This window comes from Nanorana parkeri, unplaced genomic scaffold (genome assembly GCF_000935625.1).
Source record: "Nanorana parkeri isolate BGI_ZX_2015 unplaced genomic scaffold, ASM93562v1 scaffold379, whole genome shotgun sequence".
NCBI classification, from domain to species: Eukaryota; Metazoa; Chordata; class Amphibia; order Anura; family Dicroglossidae; genus Nanorana; species Nanorana parkeri.
This window is the reverse complement of record NW_017306647.1, coordinates 159,885-178,706: the sequence shown is the minus strand read 5'-3', so window position 1 is coordinate 178,706 and position 18,822 is coordinate 159,885. Positions and strand designations below refer to the sequence as shown.

Below are 18,822 nucleotides of genomic sequence, written 5' to 3'. Positions count from 1 at the left end.
ACTCAACTGTTGTAACTTTTTCCCCCCCCCCCCCACTGCACCCCTACCGGGTCCACTTCTTGCTGCCCATTCATTCCTATGAGAGAGCCGTACCCATGGTGGGCTATGACTGTGTCCAGCAGAGTTCGGCTCACCCATAGGAATGAATGGGAAACGAGGAGGAGGACACAGCCTGGAGGTTGGCATTGCTAAGGCTGCACAATGAATATCGCTGGAGCGGAGAGAAAGGTATTGCACACTGCACTCCGGACGATGAGGGGTTAATTAAAGGGCAACCCCCCTCTACAGTGAACCTGAGCTTCTCCTAGGCAGGCTTCTAATAGATCTTCCCTGTCCTATGTTATAGAGGACGCTGAGGAGGAAGTGAAAGACGGACCGGAGGCACCACGGGCCGAGGCTGGATCCCTCTGCAGGAACTTGGCAGCGTTCTGGTAAGTAAGAGGGGGGATGAAGCATCTGACTGTCCCCCATCAAACCCTTAGAAGGACAGGTGCCCTTTTATTCTGCCTTTGCTGGATGCATGCGGGTGCCCTGGGCAAGAGTGGATTTCCCCTGTGTCACTGTACCTTTAAGAAGGAATGTGGGAATCTTATCACCTTAGAGCGGGGGTGGGCAACCCTCCAGCTGTGCTTTAACTACAAATCCCATCATCCCTCTGCCTCTGGGAGTGATGCCTGAAACTAGGGATGCACCAATACCGATTTTTCGGTATCAAGTACGAGTACCGATATTTTGCTTTCAGTACTCGCCGATACCGAGTACCGATACCAGTGCTTCTGCTGCCATGGAGCCGACTTCCCGGGCAATCTGGCTCCATGTTCTTTGGCCGGCTCAATGCTGATTGGCTAGGGAGCCGGCTTCCCAGCCAATCAGCATGGAGCCGGCTTCCCGACCAATCAGAAAGCCGGGAGGTGAGTAATGACCAGCCTCCCAGCTTCCTGATTGACCGGGAAGTCGGCTTATTGCTGTTTGGCCAGTTCAATGCTGGTTGGCCAGGAAACCGGTTTCCAAGCCAATCAGCATCAAGCCGGCTGAACAGCCGGCTCGATACTGATTGGCTGGAAAGCAGGCTCTCCAGCCAATCAGCATGGAGCCAGCTTCCCGGCGAATGAGCACGGAGCCGATACTAGTATTGGTATCGGTGCATCCCTACCTGTAACTGTCAGTCTTGCAATACCTCATGGGACTTGTAGTTCCACAACAGCTGGAGGACTGGAGTTGCCTACCCATGTCTTAGAGGGGTGCCCCCCACCCCCAAATCTGTCCCTGATCTTTACAGCAAACAGCTCCGATCCCTACAGCATCCTCACTGCAACCCAGATCCATATAACGAACAAATCACATTTCTGACCCGCCTCCTGCCACCCTCTACAGCTTCCTATTGGCCAACAGATGGACTGGCGGCCTCACTGGATAGGCTGGTGCAGAGAGGAGCAGGAAAGGTGTTACATTAGGTTTTGGTGAATGCATGCTGGAAACTTCTTAAAGTATGGATTTGGGGATGGGGGGGGGGCTTATAAGTGTACACCTGGAGTTGGGCTTTATTATTATTATACAGGATTTATATAGTGCCAACGGTTTGCTCAGCGCTTTACAATTAATGGTTATTGCCATTGCGGTCCATTAATTAACAGTTTGCAGGGCCTTTCACTCTGCAGATATCTGTGAACATTCGTTCTGTGCGAATAGAGGCAAAAACGAATGTTCTTAGTGTATTTTCATCGAATACATCGAATGTATTGCGATGTAATACCACATTAGGACCACTAGATGGCGCTGACGAGCATAGGAGTGAGGTATCTATTTGTAATGCTCTTCAGCACCATCTAGTGGCCATAAGAGGAGGTCGTCTTAGTATTTCTTATTATCAGGTTCACGTCATGTGAAAATTATTTGGAGGTTTCTTGTGTCAGGTAGAAGCTCGTTGTGTGTCTGTGACATTCTTACGTTGCTGCGTCTCGTCCTTCATTGTCTCGCAGGTTGCTGGGTCTGTGTAATAACTTTGCCTACGTGGTGATGCTGAGTGCAGCCCATGACATCCTCCGGACAGAGACCAACGAGACCTCGACGGTGAGTGATCCCGGGGCAGAGTCCACTCACAATGCATCAGTCAAAGCCGACCATGGGGACCAATCAGAGTCCAGTCATGTGTTCTAGCAAGTTCCTCCGTCCTCCCCTTCAGTCTTGCACAGTTGTACCGGCTCCTCCTCTCTTCCTCTGATGTCACTGCACACTGGGAGCTTCCCACATTGTACATTAGAAGCTGCAGCAAGTCAGATAGAGCTCCGCCTCATTTCCTGGCTGGAGGGCATCCAGCATCATTTAGCACTTTCCTTCCCAGTCAGACTGTCTCTGGCCCCGCCCCTTTCATTCATTGGATTTCAGTTCTTTCAGTCATGGAGGCTCAGCGTCACATGTGGGAGTTCTGCTGATATATGGAGGGGAATGTAACTGGTGATGTTTTCATTGATGTCAATTCTCTTTTTATTCTAGGTGAATGTTACCAATTCCAGCAGCCGGTATGACTGCAATCAGATGTCCACCGCTGTATGTATTCCCCCAACTTCCTGCCCGACTTCCTGTCTGAGACCAACTATTGTCTGATCATAAGATGAATTATTCCTCCGTCTCTTTCTCTGACACTCTCTGTCTATTTGTATCATTTCTCTGCTCTCCTCCCTCTCTCCTCCCACTCCTCTGCTCTCTCCCTCTCTCTGCTCTCTCCCTCTCTCTCTGCTCTCTCCCTCTCCTCTGCTCTCTCCCTCTCCTCTGCTCTCTCCCTCTCCTCTGCTCTCTCCCTTTCTCTGCTCTCTCCCCCTCCTCTGCTCTCTCCCTCTCCTCTGCTCTCTCCCTTTCTCTGCTCTCTCCCCCTCCTCTGCTCTCTCCCTCTCCTCTGCTCTCTCCCTTTCTCTGCTCTCTCCCCCTCCTCTGCTCTCTCCCTCTCCTCTGCTCTCTCCCTTTCTCTGCTCTCTCCCCCTCCTCTGCTCTCTCCCTCTCCTCTGCTCTCTCCCTTTCTCTGCTCTCTCCCCCTCCTCTGCTCTCTCCCTCTCCTCTGCTCTCTCCCTTTCTCTGCTCTCTCCCCCTCCTCTGCTCTCTCCCTCTCCTCTGCTCTCTCCCTTTCTCTGCTCTCTCCCCCTCCTCTGCTCTCTCCCTCTCCTCTGCTCTCTCCCTTTCTCTGCTCTCTCCCCCTCCTCTGCTCTCTCCCTCTCCTCTGCTCTCTCCCTTTCTCTGCTCTCTCCCCCTCCTCTGCTCTCTCCCTCTCCTCTGCTCTCTCCCTTTCTCTGCTCTCTCCCCCTCCTCTGCTCTCTCCCTCTCCTCTGCTCTCTCCCTTTCTCTGCTCTCTCCCCCTCCTCTGCTCTCTCCCTCTCCTCTGCTCTCTCCCTTTCTCTGCTCTCTCCCCCTCCTCTGCTCTCTCCCTCTCCTCTGCTCTCTCCCTTTCTCTGCTCTCTCCCCCTCCTCTGCTCTCTCCCTCTCCTCTGCTCTCTCCCTTTCTCTGCTCTCTCCCCCTCCTCTGCTCTCTCCCTCTCCTCTGCTCTCTCCCTTTCTCTGCTCTCTCCCCCTCCTCTGCTCTCTCCCTCTCCTCTGCTCTCTCCCTTTCTCTGCTCTCTCCCCCTCCTCTGCTCTCTCCCTCTCCTCTGCTCTCTCCCTTTCTCTGCTCTCTCCCCCTCCTCTGCTCTCTCCCTCTCCTCTGCTCTCTCCCTTTCTCTGCTCTCTCCCCCTCCTCTGCTCTCTCCCTCTCCTCTGCTCTCTCCCTTTCTCTGCTCTCTCCCCCTCCTCTGCTCTCTCCCTCTCCTCTGCTCTCTCCCTTTCTCTGCTCTCTCCCCCTCCTCTGCTCTCTCCCTCTCCTCTGCTCTCTCCCTTTCTCTGCTCTCTCCCCCTCCTCTGCTCTCTCCCTCTCCTCTGCTCTCTCCCTTTCTCTGCTCTCTCCCCCTCCTCTGCTCTCTCCCTCTCCTCTGCTCTCTCCCTTTCTCTGCTCTCTCCCCCTCCTCTGCTCTCTCCCTCTCCTCTGCTCTCTCCCTTTCTCTGCTCTCTCCCCCTCCTCTGCTCTCTCCCTCTCCTCTGCTCTCTCCCTTTCTCTGCTCTCTCCCCCTCCTCTGCTCTCTCCCTCTCCTCTGCTCTCTCCCTTTCTCTGCTCTCTCCCCCTCCTCTGCTCTCTCCCTCTCCTCTGCTCTCTCCCTTTCTCTGCTCTCTCCCCCTCCTCTGCTCTCTCCCTCTCCTCTGCTCTCTCCCTTTCTCTGCTCTCTCCCCCTCCTCTGCTCTCTCCCTCTCCTCTGCTCTCTCCCTTTCTCTGCTCTCTCCCCCTCCTCTGCTCTCTCCCTCTCCTCTGCTCTCTCCCTTTCTCTGCTCTCTCCCCCTCCTCTGCTCTCTCCCTCTCCTCTGCTCTCTCCCTTTCTCTGCTCTCTCCCTCTCCGCTCCCACACTCTCTCTCACCTTTATCTCCTCTCTCTTATTCTCCTCTTTCTCTCTCGCAGGCCGTCCTCCTGGCTGACATTTTGCCCACATTGGTCATTAAATTCACCGCCCCGCTCTACATAGAGCAGATTCCTTACAAGTAAGTCACATTTTATGTTATTTCCATATCCCTCAGCGCTGTACATGGATATAGCTCTGACATATACCGCAGCGCTGTACAGAGAACACTGAGCCAGTCACATCAGTCTCTGTACAGAGGAGCTTACACTCTAATGTCCCCCCACAGTCGCATCAGTCTCTGTACAGAGGAGCTTACACTCTAATGTCCCCTCCACAGACACATCATTACTATACATTTATACAGCACATATACTGTAGTGCTGTACAGAGAGCACTGAGGCAGTCCTATCAATATGCACCAGAGGAGCTTACACTCTAATGTCGTACAATAGTCACAGATAAATGACAGGAAATGAAGTCCGGGGCCGGGTAGCCTCCGAGCAGAGAGAGCTGTAGGTGGGATTGATCCCAATGTTACAAGGAGGCGGAGCTGACCATTGTGCCGGCACATCCTTCTCTCTGGTGTTGTGTCATGGATGTCTCCCCCGTCTCTCAGTTACAGGGTCATTGTGTGTATCATCACCGCGGCCAGCAGCTTCCTGATCGTCTCCTTCTCCACAGACATAGCAGTGAGCCTGCTGGGTGAGTATCCGTGGTCTCCATGTATACAATGTTCACTCTCATAGCCCATGTCTGCTCCGTGCTTGGACAATTTATTTATTTTTGTTCCAATTTAATGCCCCCCCTCTCCCCCAGGTGTGGTGTTTGCCAGCGTGTCCTCCGGATTGGGTGAGATCACCTTCCTCAGCCTCACCGCTTTCTTCTACAGGTAACTAACTCAACCGTGCTACGTCACTTATTTAGTAACGTAGAAATGCATTGCTATATCTCAGACCAGCCCCATTTCCTGCACCCCTCAGATCTCCCCAATTCCTGCACCCCTCAGATCATCCCAATTCCTGCACCTTCACCCCTCAGATCATCCCAATTCCTGCACCTTCACCCCTCTGCCCACCCCCAATTCCTGCACCTTCACCCCTCAGCTCACCCCAATTCCTGCACCTTCACCCCTCAGATCAGCCCCAATTCCTGCACCTTCACCCCTCAGATCACCCCAATTCCTGCACCTTCACCCCTCAGATCAGCCCCCATTCCTGCACCGTCACCCCTCAGATCAGCCCCCATTCCTGCACGGTCACCCCTCAGATCAGCCCCCATTCCTGCACCGTCACCCCTCAGATCAGCCCCCATTCCTGCACCAACAGATAATTAGTAGTTTTACATTAACATCTGGTGCAGCTGGCAGTTCCACTAGAAGGAGGAAGAGGTAGTTGTGACCGGCTTCTTCACATGGTGTCCCCGGCCATAGGCTGGCCTATGCTAGTACTGGGAGGAGGGCCGGGACCTAAAGGTCAACGTCAGGCAGGTCTTTCTGAAACATTATGGAGGTGGGTGGGCTGGGGGCTCAGTCTTTGTGATTGGCAGCCTAGTGAGCTGTGTTACACCCAACATCAGTGGTGCTGTATTTGTACAGAGCAGGGGCCCACCGAATGACCCTTCTGTCCTCTGGTGGGCCAGCATGAGGCTATGCGCATGCCATGTTACATGGTGTGCCCACCCTGGCACACATGCCTTAGCTGTTGGGAGCTGGACACAGCAACCTCCGGCTGACAAGGCAGTGCCGAAAAAGTACTCCGGACTCCGCCTCTGCATGGTGAAGTTACTTTAGTTACTCTACCTTCAGACGACCCAAGTTCCCTATAAACACATAATGTACATGTTTTTTTTCTCTTCCTGCCTCTCTTTTGATTGGCCCTTGTGTCCTCCTGTCAGTGACGTGGTGTCATATTGGTCCTCTGGGACGGGTGGAGCCGGTATCCTGGGCGCGCTCTCCTATCTGGGACTCACAGTGGCCGGTCTGTCCCCCCGGAACTCCCTGCTGGTCATGCTTATTATCCCCACTCTGCTCCTGATAAGGTGAGTACCGGAATTGCGACACCTCCAGTGCGAATTCATTGCATTAGTTTCATTTAAATGACATTTTGGATTACGTCTTATTAAATCTTCAAAATATCTAAAGAAACTGTTGCGGGATGCCTCGAGGTAAAATAAAACTGACACGTGTCCTGATCTCCTCTGTTTCAGTTATTTTATCCTCTTACTCCCCCCGTCCTCACTCCCTCGTTGGAAGTTACCTGAAGGACGCAGTAGCACCCTTCCTGCTCACCGGCAACCTCTGCTGAATGACTCCGCCCCCCGGCAGACAGGTACTCTTTGCACGCTGGAACTGTATGATTAAAGGCAAAACTTCCTGTCCTGTACACACCACAGTGATAGGACATCTTTTTAAGCTAGGAGTTCAGCTTTAACCGTGGAAGGATTATTAGTGGGAGTCGTGTCTGTCTTTCTGGACTCTATAGCCTGTAGAGCAGTGGTTCTCAACCTGTGGGTCGCAAGCCACAGTTGAGGGGGTCGCCATGTGCCTTGCTAGGTAAAATACTTCTTAGCCTCCTCCTAGCACAGCGGTGTCAGTTCTCCTAGATGGCGCTGCAACAGCGGCGCCCGGAGGGGATCTGAGAGAGGGGAGCAGGCAGGAGTGCTCGATCACCAAAGAGCCACACTGGGCACCACAGAGCCTGCACTGGCCGCCACCAGAGATTCCCACTAGCTGCTTGAGAGCCCGCATAGCCTCCTGAGAGCCCACATAAATACTAGTATTGGTGCATCCCTACATTTTACGGTTGGGGGTCACCACAACTTGGCAAATGTTACCAAGGGGTCCCGGTCCTAGAAAGGTTGAGAACCACTGCTGTAGAGGTTATATAGAACTGTACAAAAAACATCCACCGGTACAAGACATCCAAGAGATTGTATATAAATGATCCCTGGAATGGTCAATGTGATCGTGTAATACATTGTAATATCCACAGCGATCCTCCGGGTCCAGGAACAGCCGCTGTGCTAAGCAGCTTCCTCTGCGCTGTTTAAACACAGCGGGTCTCTCGCTCAGCACAGCGGCCATTCACAGGACGCCTAGTATTCTTCTTAATAAATACTAAGTGTTCTCTAATTGGACGAGGGGTGGCTCCGTCATATCGGGCATAATAGCCACTCACTAATTACTACACGTAGAACACTGACACAACCCTGGCACATCTCTTCATAGTAAACTTATCACTTTGATCAGTTTTTTTCAACACTAAAAGTGACCATGACTGATCTGTAATGATGAGTTTTGATTGGGTGACTGTTGCTGTATTCTTCTAGATCCTCATCTGACGCCATCCAGTCCTCATCTGACGCTTTATCAGAAGTGGCAAATCATTAAGGTGAGACAAAGATGATGTAAGAGTATTAAAGGTGACCCTATACTGTGTGAATGTGAAGGCGGGCCACTCCTTCTGAAAATACTACCTGGAGTAATAAACCCTTTCATTGTGTACAGCACACATTTAGGTGTTTAGGTGGGTAGAGAATCCCCCAGAGCATGGGCAGGTACATCCCCCACCTCACCTGCCACATAGCCATTCTTATATAGATATATATCTATATATAATATATCTATCTCTATCTATCTATCTATCTAGATAGATAGATAGAGATATATATATATACATACATATATATTGTTTTTTTATGAATAAAATTGATTGAGTCTAATACTTGTCATATATGGTACAAGTAAAGTTCGGCAGAGTGTTTCACAGTTGTTGGATATGAATGACATAGTAGATATAATGATTCATTGTATTTGCTTAATGACACTTGCAGGTTATCTACGAGTGTCATTTTAGATAGGAGGGGCAGTATTTTGGCAGGCTCACTTGCTGTGTAATGCAAAGCAATTCTTTGTAATTTTTGCCAGTAATGGCCGATAATAGCCACAGGTGGACGGGTGGGAGAGGACCTGTACATAAGAAATGTGTCCTATAAACATTGTTGACATTTATTAGGACGTATCTCTTCCATTCAAGTGGTTAATAACTGTTGGAAACAACAGAAGAGATTGATATGTGTACGGTGGCGTCTCATGCAGTCTCTTGCTTTGTCCCTCACAGTCTCTACTGAAGTATATGGTTCCCCTGTCTCTGGTATACTTTGCTGAATACTTCATTAACCAGGGCTTGGTGAGTACGGCGTTTCCCGGGTGGTAGATGGAGAGGAGTGTATCAATGCCATGTAATAATGTTTCGTTATCCCTTTTTTCTCCTAGTTTGAGTTAATTTACTTCCCTCACATCACGATGAGCCACTCGGAGCAGTACAGATGGTAAGTCAGTCTCTTAGACCCCCATCCGGAACCTTCTGTACCCTCGGGCAGTCATGTCACAGTGCACAGTGAAGTCTCTGCAGGCTCTATAAGTAAAGGATGTCACCAGCACACCAGGCCACTCGGGGTCCCTTCATCAGGCAGGCCTTCATGAATGGCCCCTAAACGTTGCTATGTGACAAGATGTGTGCGCATCAATAAAATGATCACTTCGTGAAGATTTAACCACGGTGTGCTGGTGATATACTTCACTACTTGAATCTGAAGTGGCGCCGTCCGCAGTCACTACAGCACCCACCACAAGGGACAGACCAGTAAGGAGTGTGGTAGGATTCTTCTGTATTCTCTCTTCTCTATTACACCCCAAGTTGGATACTACTATTATACTACCGGATATGTAGAGCGGGGATTGGCGGGTCGTCTTAAAGCCCAACTTTAGCCAAAAACTTTTAGTGCAGGGAAGAGTTAGGGTATCTGTTGGGGGGGGGATTTCCCATTCCCTTCCCTGCTCTTCTCTTTTCTCCTCTTCATCTATTTTCTAATGTCATACTTATCAACAAATTAGTCACAGTCCCCTGAACCCCCAAAGCCCACACTTGGCACCCCTACTTTATTGGTAGGCACTTCCAGACCATGCCCACTTTCTGGCATGGCCCCTTCCCCAAATATTGCAGGAACCGCCTCTTATGGCCGCAATCCCCTCAGTTAATACCATTTTTCTTTAAAATGACTACACATGCTCAGTAACTCGGATAAGGGGGATGCTGTGATCCCGGGACACAACATAACCCGGACACAGGTCGGAGATGAGGGACTGTCTTGGCAAATCCGGGACAGTTGGCATCTATGTAATGGGTATAACTCTCTTCGACAAGGAAGCAGAATAGTGGTTTGGGGTATAAGCTGAGCAGGTCAGGATTCTGGTGCAGGTCTCCTTCATCACATGTAGCACCCTCTATCAGGGATGTCAAACTCAATTTAATCGTGGGCCTCATCAACATTATGGTTGCCCCCAAAGGGCCTGTAAGACTATATAAATGTGTCTAATCTTTATCATAATTGCCTCTGCATTTGATTATCACTGGTTGTAGTAATAACTTAATACCTAGATCTGAAAGTAGAAGTCTAGGAAATGGCTTGGTGGGCCGGATTCGGCACACCAGGTTTTAGTTTGACACATGTGCTCTAAGTGAATGAGCAATCATAATACACTGGGCTGTTCATAATGGTGCCCACTGCCTTTGTCTCTCTACAATGTCTAGTTTCCCACTAACACCTACTTAGGGGTCTGTGTGGATGGCATCAGTTTAAGACACTTCACAGATCATTCCGAATTTGTCGACAGGTGCATCTGACCTGCATTCATCCCCCTCCTGACCTGCATTCGTCCCCCTCCTGACCTGCATTCGTCCCCCTCCTGACCTGCGTTCGTCCCCCTCCAGACCTGCGTTCGTCCCCCTCCAGACCTGCGTTCGTCCCCCTCCAGACCTGCGTTCGTCCCCCTCCTGACCTGCGTTCGTCCCCCTCATGACCTGCGTTCGTCCCCCTCATGACCTGCATTTGACTTGCTTTTCACAGGTTTTGCATCCCCATAGACAACATAGTATGGGATCCAAAACCCATTTGAAGCGATCAAAAGCCCTAAATGGGCAAGATGCAATAACTGATAGCAAACCAGACAAACCAAGGGGCGGGTAGGTCAGTGTAAGCTGAATTCTGATTGGTTGCTATGGGTTCCTGCACATTATGTAGGTTTCTTTTGCCTTTTGTTTGCTGCATGTCATCGGTTGTCTCTTTTTCAGGTATCAGATGCTGTACCAGGCCGGAGTGTTTATATCTCGATCGTCTGTTCGCTGTGTCAAAATTAGACATATATGGGTCCTTTCGTGTCTCCAGGTAAGAAAACACCTTTCATAGAAAAGCGCCAGGCTGCTTTATATATATATATATATATATATTTATTATATATAGATATAGATATATATCTATATATAATATATCTATCTCTATCTATCTATCTATCTAGATAGATAGATAGAGATATATATATATACATACATATATATTGTTTTTTTATGAATAAAATTGATTGAGTCTAATACTTGTCATATATGGTACAAGTAAAGTTCGGCAGAGTGTTTCACAGTTGTTGGATATGAATGACATAGTAGATATAATGATTCATTGTATTTGCTTAATGACACTTGCAGGTTATCTACGAGTGTCATTTTAGATAGGAGGGGCAGTATTTTGGCAGGCTCACTTGCTGTGTAATGCAAAGCAATTCTTTGTAATTTTTGCCAGTAATGGCCGATAATAGCCACAGGTGGACGGGTGGGAGAGGACCTGTACATAAGAAATGTGTCCTATAAACATTGTTGACATTTATTAGGACGTATCTCTTCCATTCAAGTGGTTAATAACTGTTGGAAACAACAGAAGAGATTGATATGTGTACGGTGGCGTCTCATGCAGTCTCTTGCTTTGTCCCTCACAGTCTCTACTGAAGTATATGGTTCCCCTGTCTCTGGTATACTTTGCTGAATACTTCATTAACCAGGGCTTGGTGAGTACGGCGTTTCCCGGGTGGTAGATGGAGAGGAGTGTATCAATGCCATGTAATAATGTTTCGTTATCCCTTTTTTCTCCTAGTTTGAGTTAATTTACTTCCCTCACATCACGATGAGCCACTCGGAGCAGTACAGATGGTAAGTCAGTCTCTTAGACCCCCATCCGGAACCTTCTGTACCCTCGGGCAGTCATGTCACAGTGCACAGTGAAGTCTCTGCAGGCTCTATAAGTAAAGGATGTCACCAGCACACCAGGCCACTCGGGGTCCCTTCATCAGGCAGGCCTTCATGAATGGCCCCTAAACGTTGCTATGTGACAAGATGTGTGCGCATCAATAAAATGATCACTTCGTGAAGATTTAACCACGGTGTGCTGGTGATATACTTCACTACTTGAATCTGAAGTGGCGCCGTCCGCAGTCACTACAGCACCCACCACAAGGGACAGACCAGTAAGGAGTGTGGTAGGATTCTTCTGTATTCTCTCTTCTCTATTACACCCCAAGTTGGATACTACTATTATACTACCGGATATGTAGAGCGGGGATTGGCGGGTCGTCTTAAAGCCCAACTTTAGCCAAAAACTTTTAGTGCAGGGAAGAGTTAGGGTATCTGTTGGGGGGGGGATTTCCCATTCCCTTCCCTGCTCTTCTCTTTTCTCCTCTTCATCTATTTTCTAATGTCATACTTATCAACAAATTAGTCACAGTCCCCTGAACCCCCAAAGCCCACACTTGGCACCCCTACTTTATTGGTAGGCACTTCCAGACCATGCCCACTTTCTGGCATGGCCCCTTCCCCAAATATTGCAGGAACCGCCTCTTATGGCCGCAATCCCCTCAGTTAATACCATTTTTCTTTAAAATGACTACACATGCTCAGTAACTCGGATAAGGGGGATGCTGTGATCCCGGGACACAACATAACCCGGACACAGGTCGGAGATGAGGGACTGTCTTGGCAAATCCGGGACAGTTGGCATCTATGTAATGGGTATAACTCTCTTCGACAAGGAAGCAGAATAGTGGTTTGGGGTATAAGCTGAGCAGGTCAGGATTCTGGTGCAGGTCTCCTTCATCACATGTAGCACCCTCTATCAGGGATGTCAAACTCAATTTAATCGTGGGCCTCATCAACATTATGGTTGCCCCCAAAGGGCCTGTAAGACTATATAAATGTGTCTAATCTTTATCATAATTGCCTCTGCATTTGATTATCACTGGTTGTAGTAATAACTTAATACCTAGATCTGAAAGTAGAAGTCTAGGAAATGGCTTGGTGGGCCGGATTCGGCACACCAGGTTTTAGTTTGACACATGTGCTCTAAGTGAATGAGCAATCATAATACACTGGGCTGTTCATAATGGTGCCCACTGCCTTTGTCTCTCTACAATGTCTAGTTTCCCACTAACACCTACTTAGGGGTCTGTGTGGATGGCATCAGTTTAAGACACTTCACAGATCATTCCGAATTTGTCGACAGGTGCATCTGACCTGCATTCATCCCCCTCCTGACCTGCATTCGTCCCCCTCCTGACCTGCGTTCGTCCCCCTCCAGACCTGCGTTCGTCCCCCTCCAGACCTGCGTTCGTCCCCCTCCAGACCTGCGTTCGTCCCCCTCCTGACCTGCGTTCGTCCCCCTCATGACCTGCGTTCGTCCCCCTCATGACCTGCATTTGACTTGCTTTTCACAGGTTTTGCATCCCCATAGACAACATAGTATGGGATGCAAAACCCATTTGAAGCGATCAAAAGCCCTAAATGGGCAAGATGCAATAACTGATAGCAAACCAGACAAACCAAGGGGCGGGTAGGTCAGTGTAAGCTGAATTCTGATTGGTTGCTATGGGTTCCTGCACATTATGTAGGTTTCTTTTGCCTTTTGTTTGCTGCATGTCATCGGTTGTCTCTTTTTCAGGTATCAGATGCTGTACCAGGCCGGAGTGTTTATATCTCGATCGTCTGTTCGCTGTGTCAAAATTAGACATATATGGGTCCTTTCGTGTCTCCAGGTAAGAAAACACCTTTCATAGAAAAGCGCCAGGCTGCTAAATTAAAGTAGATCTAGACCCCCGTCATTAACATCTTCTATAAGCTTTAACATGTCATTTCCAAATGTATCAATATGTTTAAACCCGTCAGAGGAAATAAAATACAGCTGCTCCTGCCATACCGGTCCTTGTTCAGTCACTTCCTGCTATAGGAGACAGTCGTCTCCTGATTGTGCTCCCGGGTTGTCATTCAGTCACATGCTCCCCCTGGTGGAGACTACAAGCAGCCACGGTCCATCGTTGTCAGGAAGCCGGTTCAAAGCAATGATGTGCAGCCGGCCTTCCTGGATAGAGTGCATGTAGACAGGAAGAGCTCTTAGCCACCTGCGATGCTCTGGCTGGAAAGCAGGCGGCAGAGGAGACCAGTCCTGAACTCAACTCCTCATTAGGGGACGGGACTGCACCCATTGCCTGGGATGACCCCTTCTCGGAGATGGGGAAGGCAGCATGGCAAAGAAAAAGCATGTTTCACCGGTGTCCCTAAAACCTTCCAAAATGGACACAAGGGAGTCCAAGGATGAGGATGACACTGGAATACTCAAGGGGGAATCAGGAGATGGGAAGGATACTGCTGGCAATGGTTTGCTGGTGTTACATCATTGATCCCCTGCTCCTCCTGCTTTGCCAAAAATAGGGCATCCCTGTTCCTGCTGGCCCCCCCAGAGACATGACTGCCCCCCCCCCCCAGACATATTGCTTCCATCAGATGGTTGGATCAGATGGTTGGAACGTTCATACTTGTCTGTCTATGGCCAGATTTAGTATTACAGTTCTCCTGTTTCTGGATGCCGATGACCTATGTGTCTGTTTTTCTTCCTCAGTGTGGACTGGCCATCTTCCTCCTGGTCGGAGTCTCCTACCTCTTCCTCACCAAGCTCACGCTGTATGGAATCTTTGCCATTATACTATTCGAGGGGCTGCTGGGGGGTGCCGCGTATGTCAACACATTCAACAACATTGCAGTAGAGGTGAGTCCCAAGGTCCTTGTCCTACATCAACACCCGCTGTCTGCAGCAGCCAATCAAATTCCAGCTCTCTTTTTTTTAATCATTATGATTGATTGATGTTTGATTTCACATCTCCCACAGAGCAAACCGGAAGACAAGGAGTTCTCCATGGCGGCTGCCTGCGTGTCGGACACTCTGGGAATATCCATCTCCGGGGCCTTGGCCATCCCTGTTCATAACTACTTCTGTGGACTGCCGTGATGTCATCTGGCGTGCTGCAGAGGATTCTGGGTAGAAACTGGCAAATGCTCTACCACTGCGCTACACCACTTCGATTTGCTGCTATGGGTTGCAGTTGCTAAAATGTTTATATGATTTCTGAATGGTGTAATTATGTTTTATGGTTATAAACAAATATATACATTGTTTTATACTGAAATTGTGGATTATTGCCTTATTTCTATATTCACTTACCGCTCACTATGTCCTGCAACTATGGCAAAGGTATGACGTCTGCTGCTCCCAAGCCCTGAAACTTGTCACCCTCATGGAAGATCGTGTGCTGAACACCAGCAGTGGCTCCTCCTATGCTCCACAGACCATGCAAATCCAAGAAAAATGTAACTTTATTGTTCTGAACAACATGAACAAAGAGCTACTGCCTGGGACCTCCTACTCTAGGAAAGGAGGAGGTCCCAGGATGGACTCTGTTAATGTTGGTTGGATGAATAAAGTCAGCAGTGTTTGGAAATTGTTTGGTGGGGTTGTACAATCCCATGCAGCAACAAAGACTCAAGATAAAACCTACTAGAGGGGCACCTCGACTTGAACCTCTCAAACAGTAGTTGGATGCTTTAGCACTGAGCTATGACCAGCTGGATGTTGTTTATTAATTCCTCTACTTGTTTTATAGAGGACCTGGGGTAAAAGGGCAATGCCTAGGGCCTAGTCCGTTTGCAGGAAGAGTAGCTTACACTCAGACCTTCTTGAAGGGCACCTCAACCTGAACCAGGGACCTCTCAAGCTGTAGTTGAATGCTTTAGAACTGAGCTTTCACCAGCTGGAGGTTGTCTTTTAATCCCTCCACTTGTTTTATAGAGGATCTGGGGTAAAAGGGCAATTCCTAAGGCCTAGTCCCTTTGCAGCAAGAGTAGCTTAAACTCAGACCTTCTTGAGGGGGCACTTGGCTGTGCACCAGGTTTACAACTATTGCAGTAATCATGACTCAAGATTAAACCTACTTGACGGGGCATCTGGATTTGATCTAGGGACTTCTTGTTCTCCAGTCAAATGCTCCACCAATGTGCTATACCCCTAGAGACACTGTGTTCCTCAGGTTTTTGTTTTTCCCCATTTGGTATCCAGAGGAACTGAGGAAAAAGGGCAATGCCCAAGGCCTACTTCGTTTCCAACAAGTGGGGCTGAAATCTGAAGGCCGTTGTTTGCTTGAAAGATTTTTTTTTTCTGCTGGTTTCCTTAGAGGAAGTGGAGAAACATGGCAAGCCAAACGCTTAGTTCAGGGGTAGCCAAACTCCGGCCCTCCAGCTGTGGTGAAACTACAAATCCGATGGCATTGCAAGATTCTCACAGCTACGGGCATGACTCCCAGAGGGGGATGCATCATGGGATTTGTAGTTTCACCACAGCTGGAGGGCCGGAGTTTGGCTACCCGTGGCCTAGTTCCTTATGTGGTTCAAACTCAAACCTACTTGAGGGGTCATTGGGACCAGGGACCTCTCAGTCTGCACTTGTATGCTCTACCACTGAGCTATACCCCCTGACTTCTTATAATGTTTAGGTTGATTTATTTTCCTTCTTGGTTCTCAGAGGAACTGGAGTAAAAACGTCATGTCTCAGCCTCTTGCGGCAAGAGAGGCTTAAACTCAAACCTACTTATGGGCGCATTTGGATTTGGACCAGGTTCACATCTCTTACAGAAATCATGACTCCAAAAATAAAGTCACTTGATGGGGCACCCGGATTTGAACCAGGGACCTCTTGATCTGCAGTCGAATGCTCTACCACTGAGCTATACCCCCTGAACTGAAGATTTAGACTGATTATTTTTCTGTTTCCTTTTCAAAGATCCTTGTGCAGTACTTCTTGAGGGGGCACTTACATTTGGACCAGGGACAATCTGCAGTTGTATGCTCCACCACTGAGCTTTACCCCATCACTAATCTTTAGGGTGTTGTTTTCTTTCCTGCTTGCTTTCCAGAGAAAACTGGAGTGAAAGGGTGATATTCCTTTGCAGCTGGTGGGACTCAAATCTGAAGGCCATTTTATATGAAACGGACGCTATAAGCTTTTTATCATATTAGAGGGCATTTGGATGAGATTTATGTGTCTTGCAATAGTCATGACTCAACGATAAAGCAATTTGAGGGGGCACCTGGATTTGAACCAGGGACCTCTTGATCTGCAGTCAAATGCTCTACCACTGAGCTATACCCCCCTGAGATACCCTCAGGTTATTTTTTAGGGGGCACCTGGCCTAGTTCATTTCCTGCAAGTGGGACTGAAAGCCAAAGGCCATTTTATGTGAAAGGTCTAGTCCCTTTGCAATAAGAGTGACTCAAACTCAGACCTACTTAATGGGGTTCTCGCATTTGGACCAGAGGAACCTTGTTCTACTGCTCAGCTATACCTAGGGTTGCCACCTTTACTTCAAGCGAAACCCGAACACTCTAGCGACACGCAGACATATTTGTTGGGGAGAATGAGTCATGGCTTATTCATATGTAACAGGCACCACCCATTAATATGTAAATATCACAGTTGAGACTATTTTCAGTGGCTCCTATCTTAATTTTGGTTGCCCCCGCCTACCTGACATCTTGTGTCTGGGTTCCTGGTGCCATGAAACCCAGACACAGCATTCAAAACCCGAACTGTCCGGGTGAATCCCGGACAGGTGGCAACCCTAGCTATACCCCCTGACTTATTATAAACTTTAGGCTGATTTTTTTCATTTCCGCAGGCTTTCCAGAGAACTTGGTGTAAAAAGGGCAAAGTCCTTTGGCAGCAAGCTTGGCTCAAAAACTGATTTTCATGAGGGGGCACCTGGATTTGAACCAGGGACCTCTTGATCTGCAGTCAAATGCTCTACCACTGAGCTATACCCCCCTGGCTGATGAGAATTTTAAGGTGGTCATTTTCACCTGTATTCGGGGAAAATTGGAGAAAAGGGTGCAGTAGCAGTGGCTGAAACTCAAATCTACTTGAGGGGGCACTTGCGTTTGGACCAGGATTATGTTTCTTGCAGCAATCATGCCTCAAATGAAAACTTAAAGCGGTTTTTGCATATATATATATATATATATATATATATACGGCTAGCAAGCAGTAGATATATGCAAAATGATAAAAAAAACTTACCTGTGTCTCCGCCGCGCGCTCCCCGCCTAACATCTGTAAACTCTCGGGCGGCGGCAAAGGATCTTGGGGCAGGGCGTATGCGTACTTCAGATGTTCAGCCAGGAGACGAGGAGAGACACAAGGTAAGTCTATGGAGCAGCGTGCACCCGCGGGACATCGTGGGACAGGAAGTGCCAGCAAGGACAGAGGTGTCAGCGCTGGATCGGAGAACAGCAGCAGCGCTGGAGGGACAGCTAAAAACCACAGGAAAGAAGAGGATCGGATCAAGAGGCATCATTTAAGGTAAGTCTTTACATTAGCATTGTGTGTGTGTGTGGGGGGGGGGGGGCTTTAGCCTTTAATGTCACTTTAACTTCGAGGATTCACTTGAACTTCAACCAAAGGCAATTTGATCTGCAGCAAAGTATTAAACCACTGAGCCATAGCTCTCCTAGAGCAAGCACGGCTCCAAGTAAAACATTAGAGGGGACACCGGGACTTGGACTGGGGACTTCTTGATCTGTAGTCACATGCTCTACCACTGAGCTGTACTCCTTGGGCTTCTAATGCCCTAACAAAAATCCTAGTAGAGGCATTTCCTAAATGGGTGCACAGAAGGTTCAGTTTCCTTGCAGCAACCAAGACTCAAGCTCAACGCCGCTTCAGGAACCGAGGAGCTCTTGATCCTAAGTTAAATGCACGACCACTGCTCTATACCCTACCAGGGCTTTCCTGAGGTGATGTTCTCTTAACAATTCCTCAAAGGGTTTTTTAAAAGGGGCGACGCTACTGTATATGCTTCCATGTATAGGCAACAGGAAAGGAATATTATGATAGGAATTACTGCAACCAATGTGCTGCTAAAGCATTATTCTCTTTAGTCTGACCTTATGAGAGCGGGACCACCTGCATCCCTTCTGAGATAATCCATAGCCAGTTTTGACATCTGGACTGTTCCCAGGGTTATGTACGGCCATCTTCTACAAACCAGTGAAATTGTCATTTAAAGAGACCCTGTCTGCATGGAATCAATAACTATAATAACCTTTTGGTGGCCCATTTGTTTAAAAGCCACCAATTTAGTGTGTGGGATACCTGCTCCCCCACTGCGGTTTCATATGAGCCGGGTGGAAAAACCGCTGCATGCAGTGGGGT

The 18,822-nt window shown here is 48.6% G+C and overlaps 1 protein-coding gene and 3 non-coding genes across 4 annotated transcripts in view; 1 reads left to right on the top strand and 3 right to left on the bottom strand.

The window, feature by feature from the left end:
* CLN3 (CLN3, battenin) overlaps positions 1 to 14,630 on the top strand; it is a 15,033-nt gene extending 403 nt beyond the window's left edge. The window contains exons 2-14 of the mRNA XM_018559135.1: positions 347 to 431; positions 1,980 to 2,070; positions 4,473 to 4,552; positions 5,030 to 5,115; positions 5,230 to 5,302; positions 6,307 to 6,450; positions 6,619 to 6,740; positions 7,741 to 7,802; positions 8,532 to 8,600; positions 8,687 to 8,742; positions 10,545 to 10,638; positions 14,185 to 14,331; positions 14,452 to 14,630. Coding sequence (XP_018414637.1) covers positions 347 to 431; positions 1,980 to 2,070; positions 4,473 to 4,552; positions 5,030 to 5,115; positions 5,230 to 5,302; positions 6,307 to 6,450; positions 6,619 to 6,740; positions 7,741 to 7,802; positions 8,532 to 8,600; positions 8,687 to 8,742; positions 10,545 to 10,638; positions 14,185 to 14,331; positions 14,452 to 14,571 — 1,229 coding nt within the window. The 3' untranslated portion in view covers positions 14,572 to 14,630. The remainder of the gene's footprint in view (positions 1 to 346; positions 432 to 1,979; positions 2,071 to 4,472; positions 4,553 to 5,029; positions 5,116 to 5,229; positions 5,303 to 6,306; positions 6,451 to 6,618; positions 6,741 to 7,740; positions 7,803 to 8,531; positions 8,601 to 8,686; positions 8,743 to 10,544; positions 10,639 to 14,184; positions 14,332 to 14,451) is intronic.
* Positions 14,631 to 16,277: 1,647 nt separating this feature from the next.
* TRNAC-GCA lies at positions 16,278 to 16,349 on the bottom strand. Its single transcript has one exon. It is a non-coding gene; the product is annotated as a tRNA-Cys (tRNA).
* A 344-nt stretch (positions 16,350 to 16,693) lies between these two features.
* TRNAC-GCA lies at positions 16,694 to 16,765 on the bottom strand. The gene has a single exon. It is a non-coding gene; the product is annotated as a tRNA-Cys (tRNA).
* Positions 16,766 to 17,364: 599 nt separating this feature from the next.
* Positions 17,365 to 17,436, bottom strand: TRNAC-GCA. Its single transcript has one exon. It is a non-coding gene; the product is annotated as a tRNA-Cys (tRNA).
* Between the last annotated feature and the right edge of the window lie 1,386 nt (positions 17,437 to 18,822).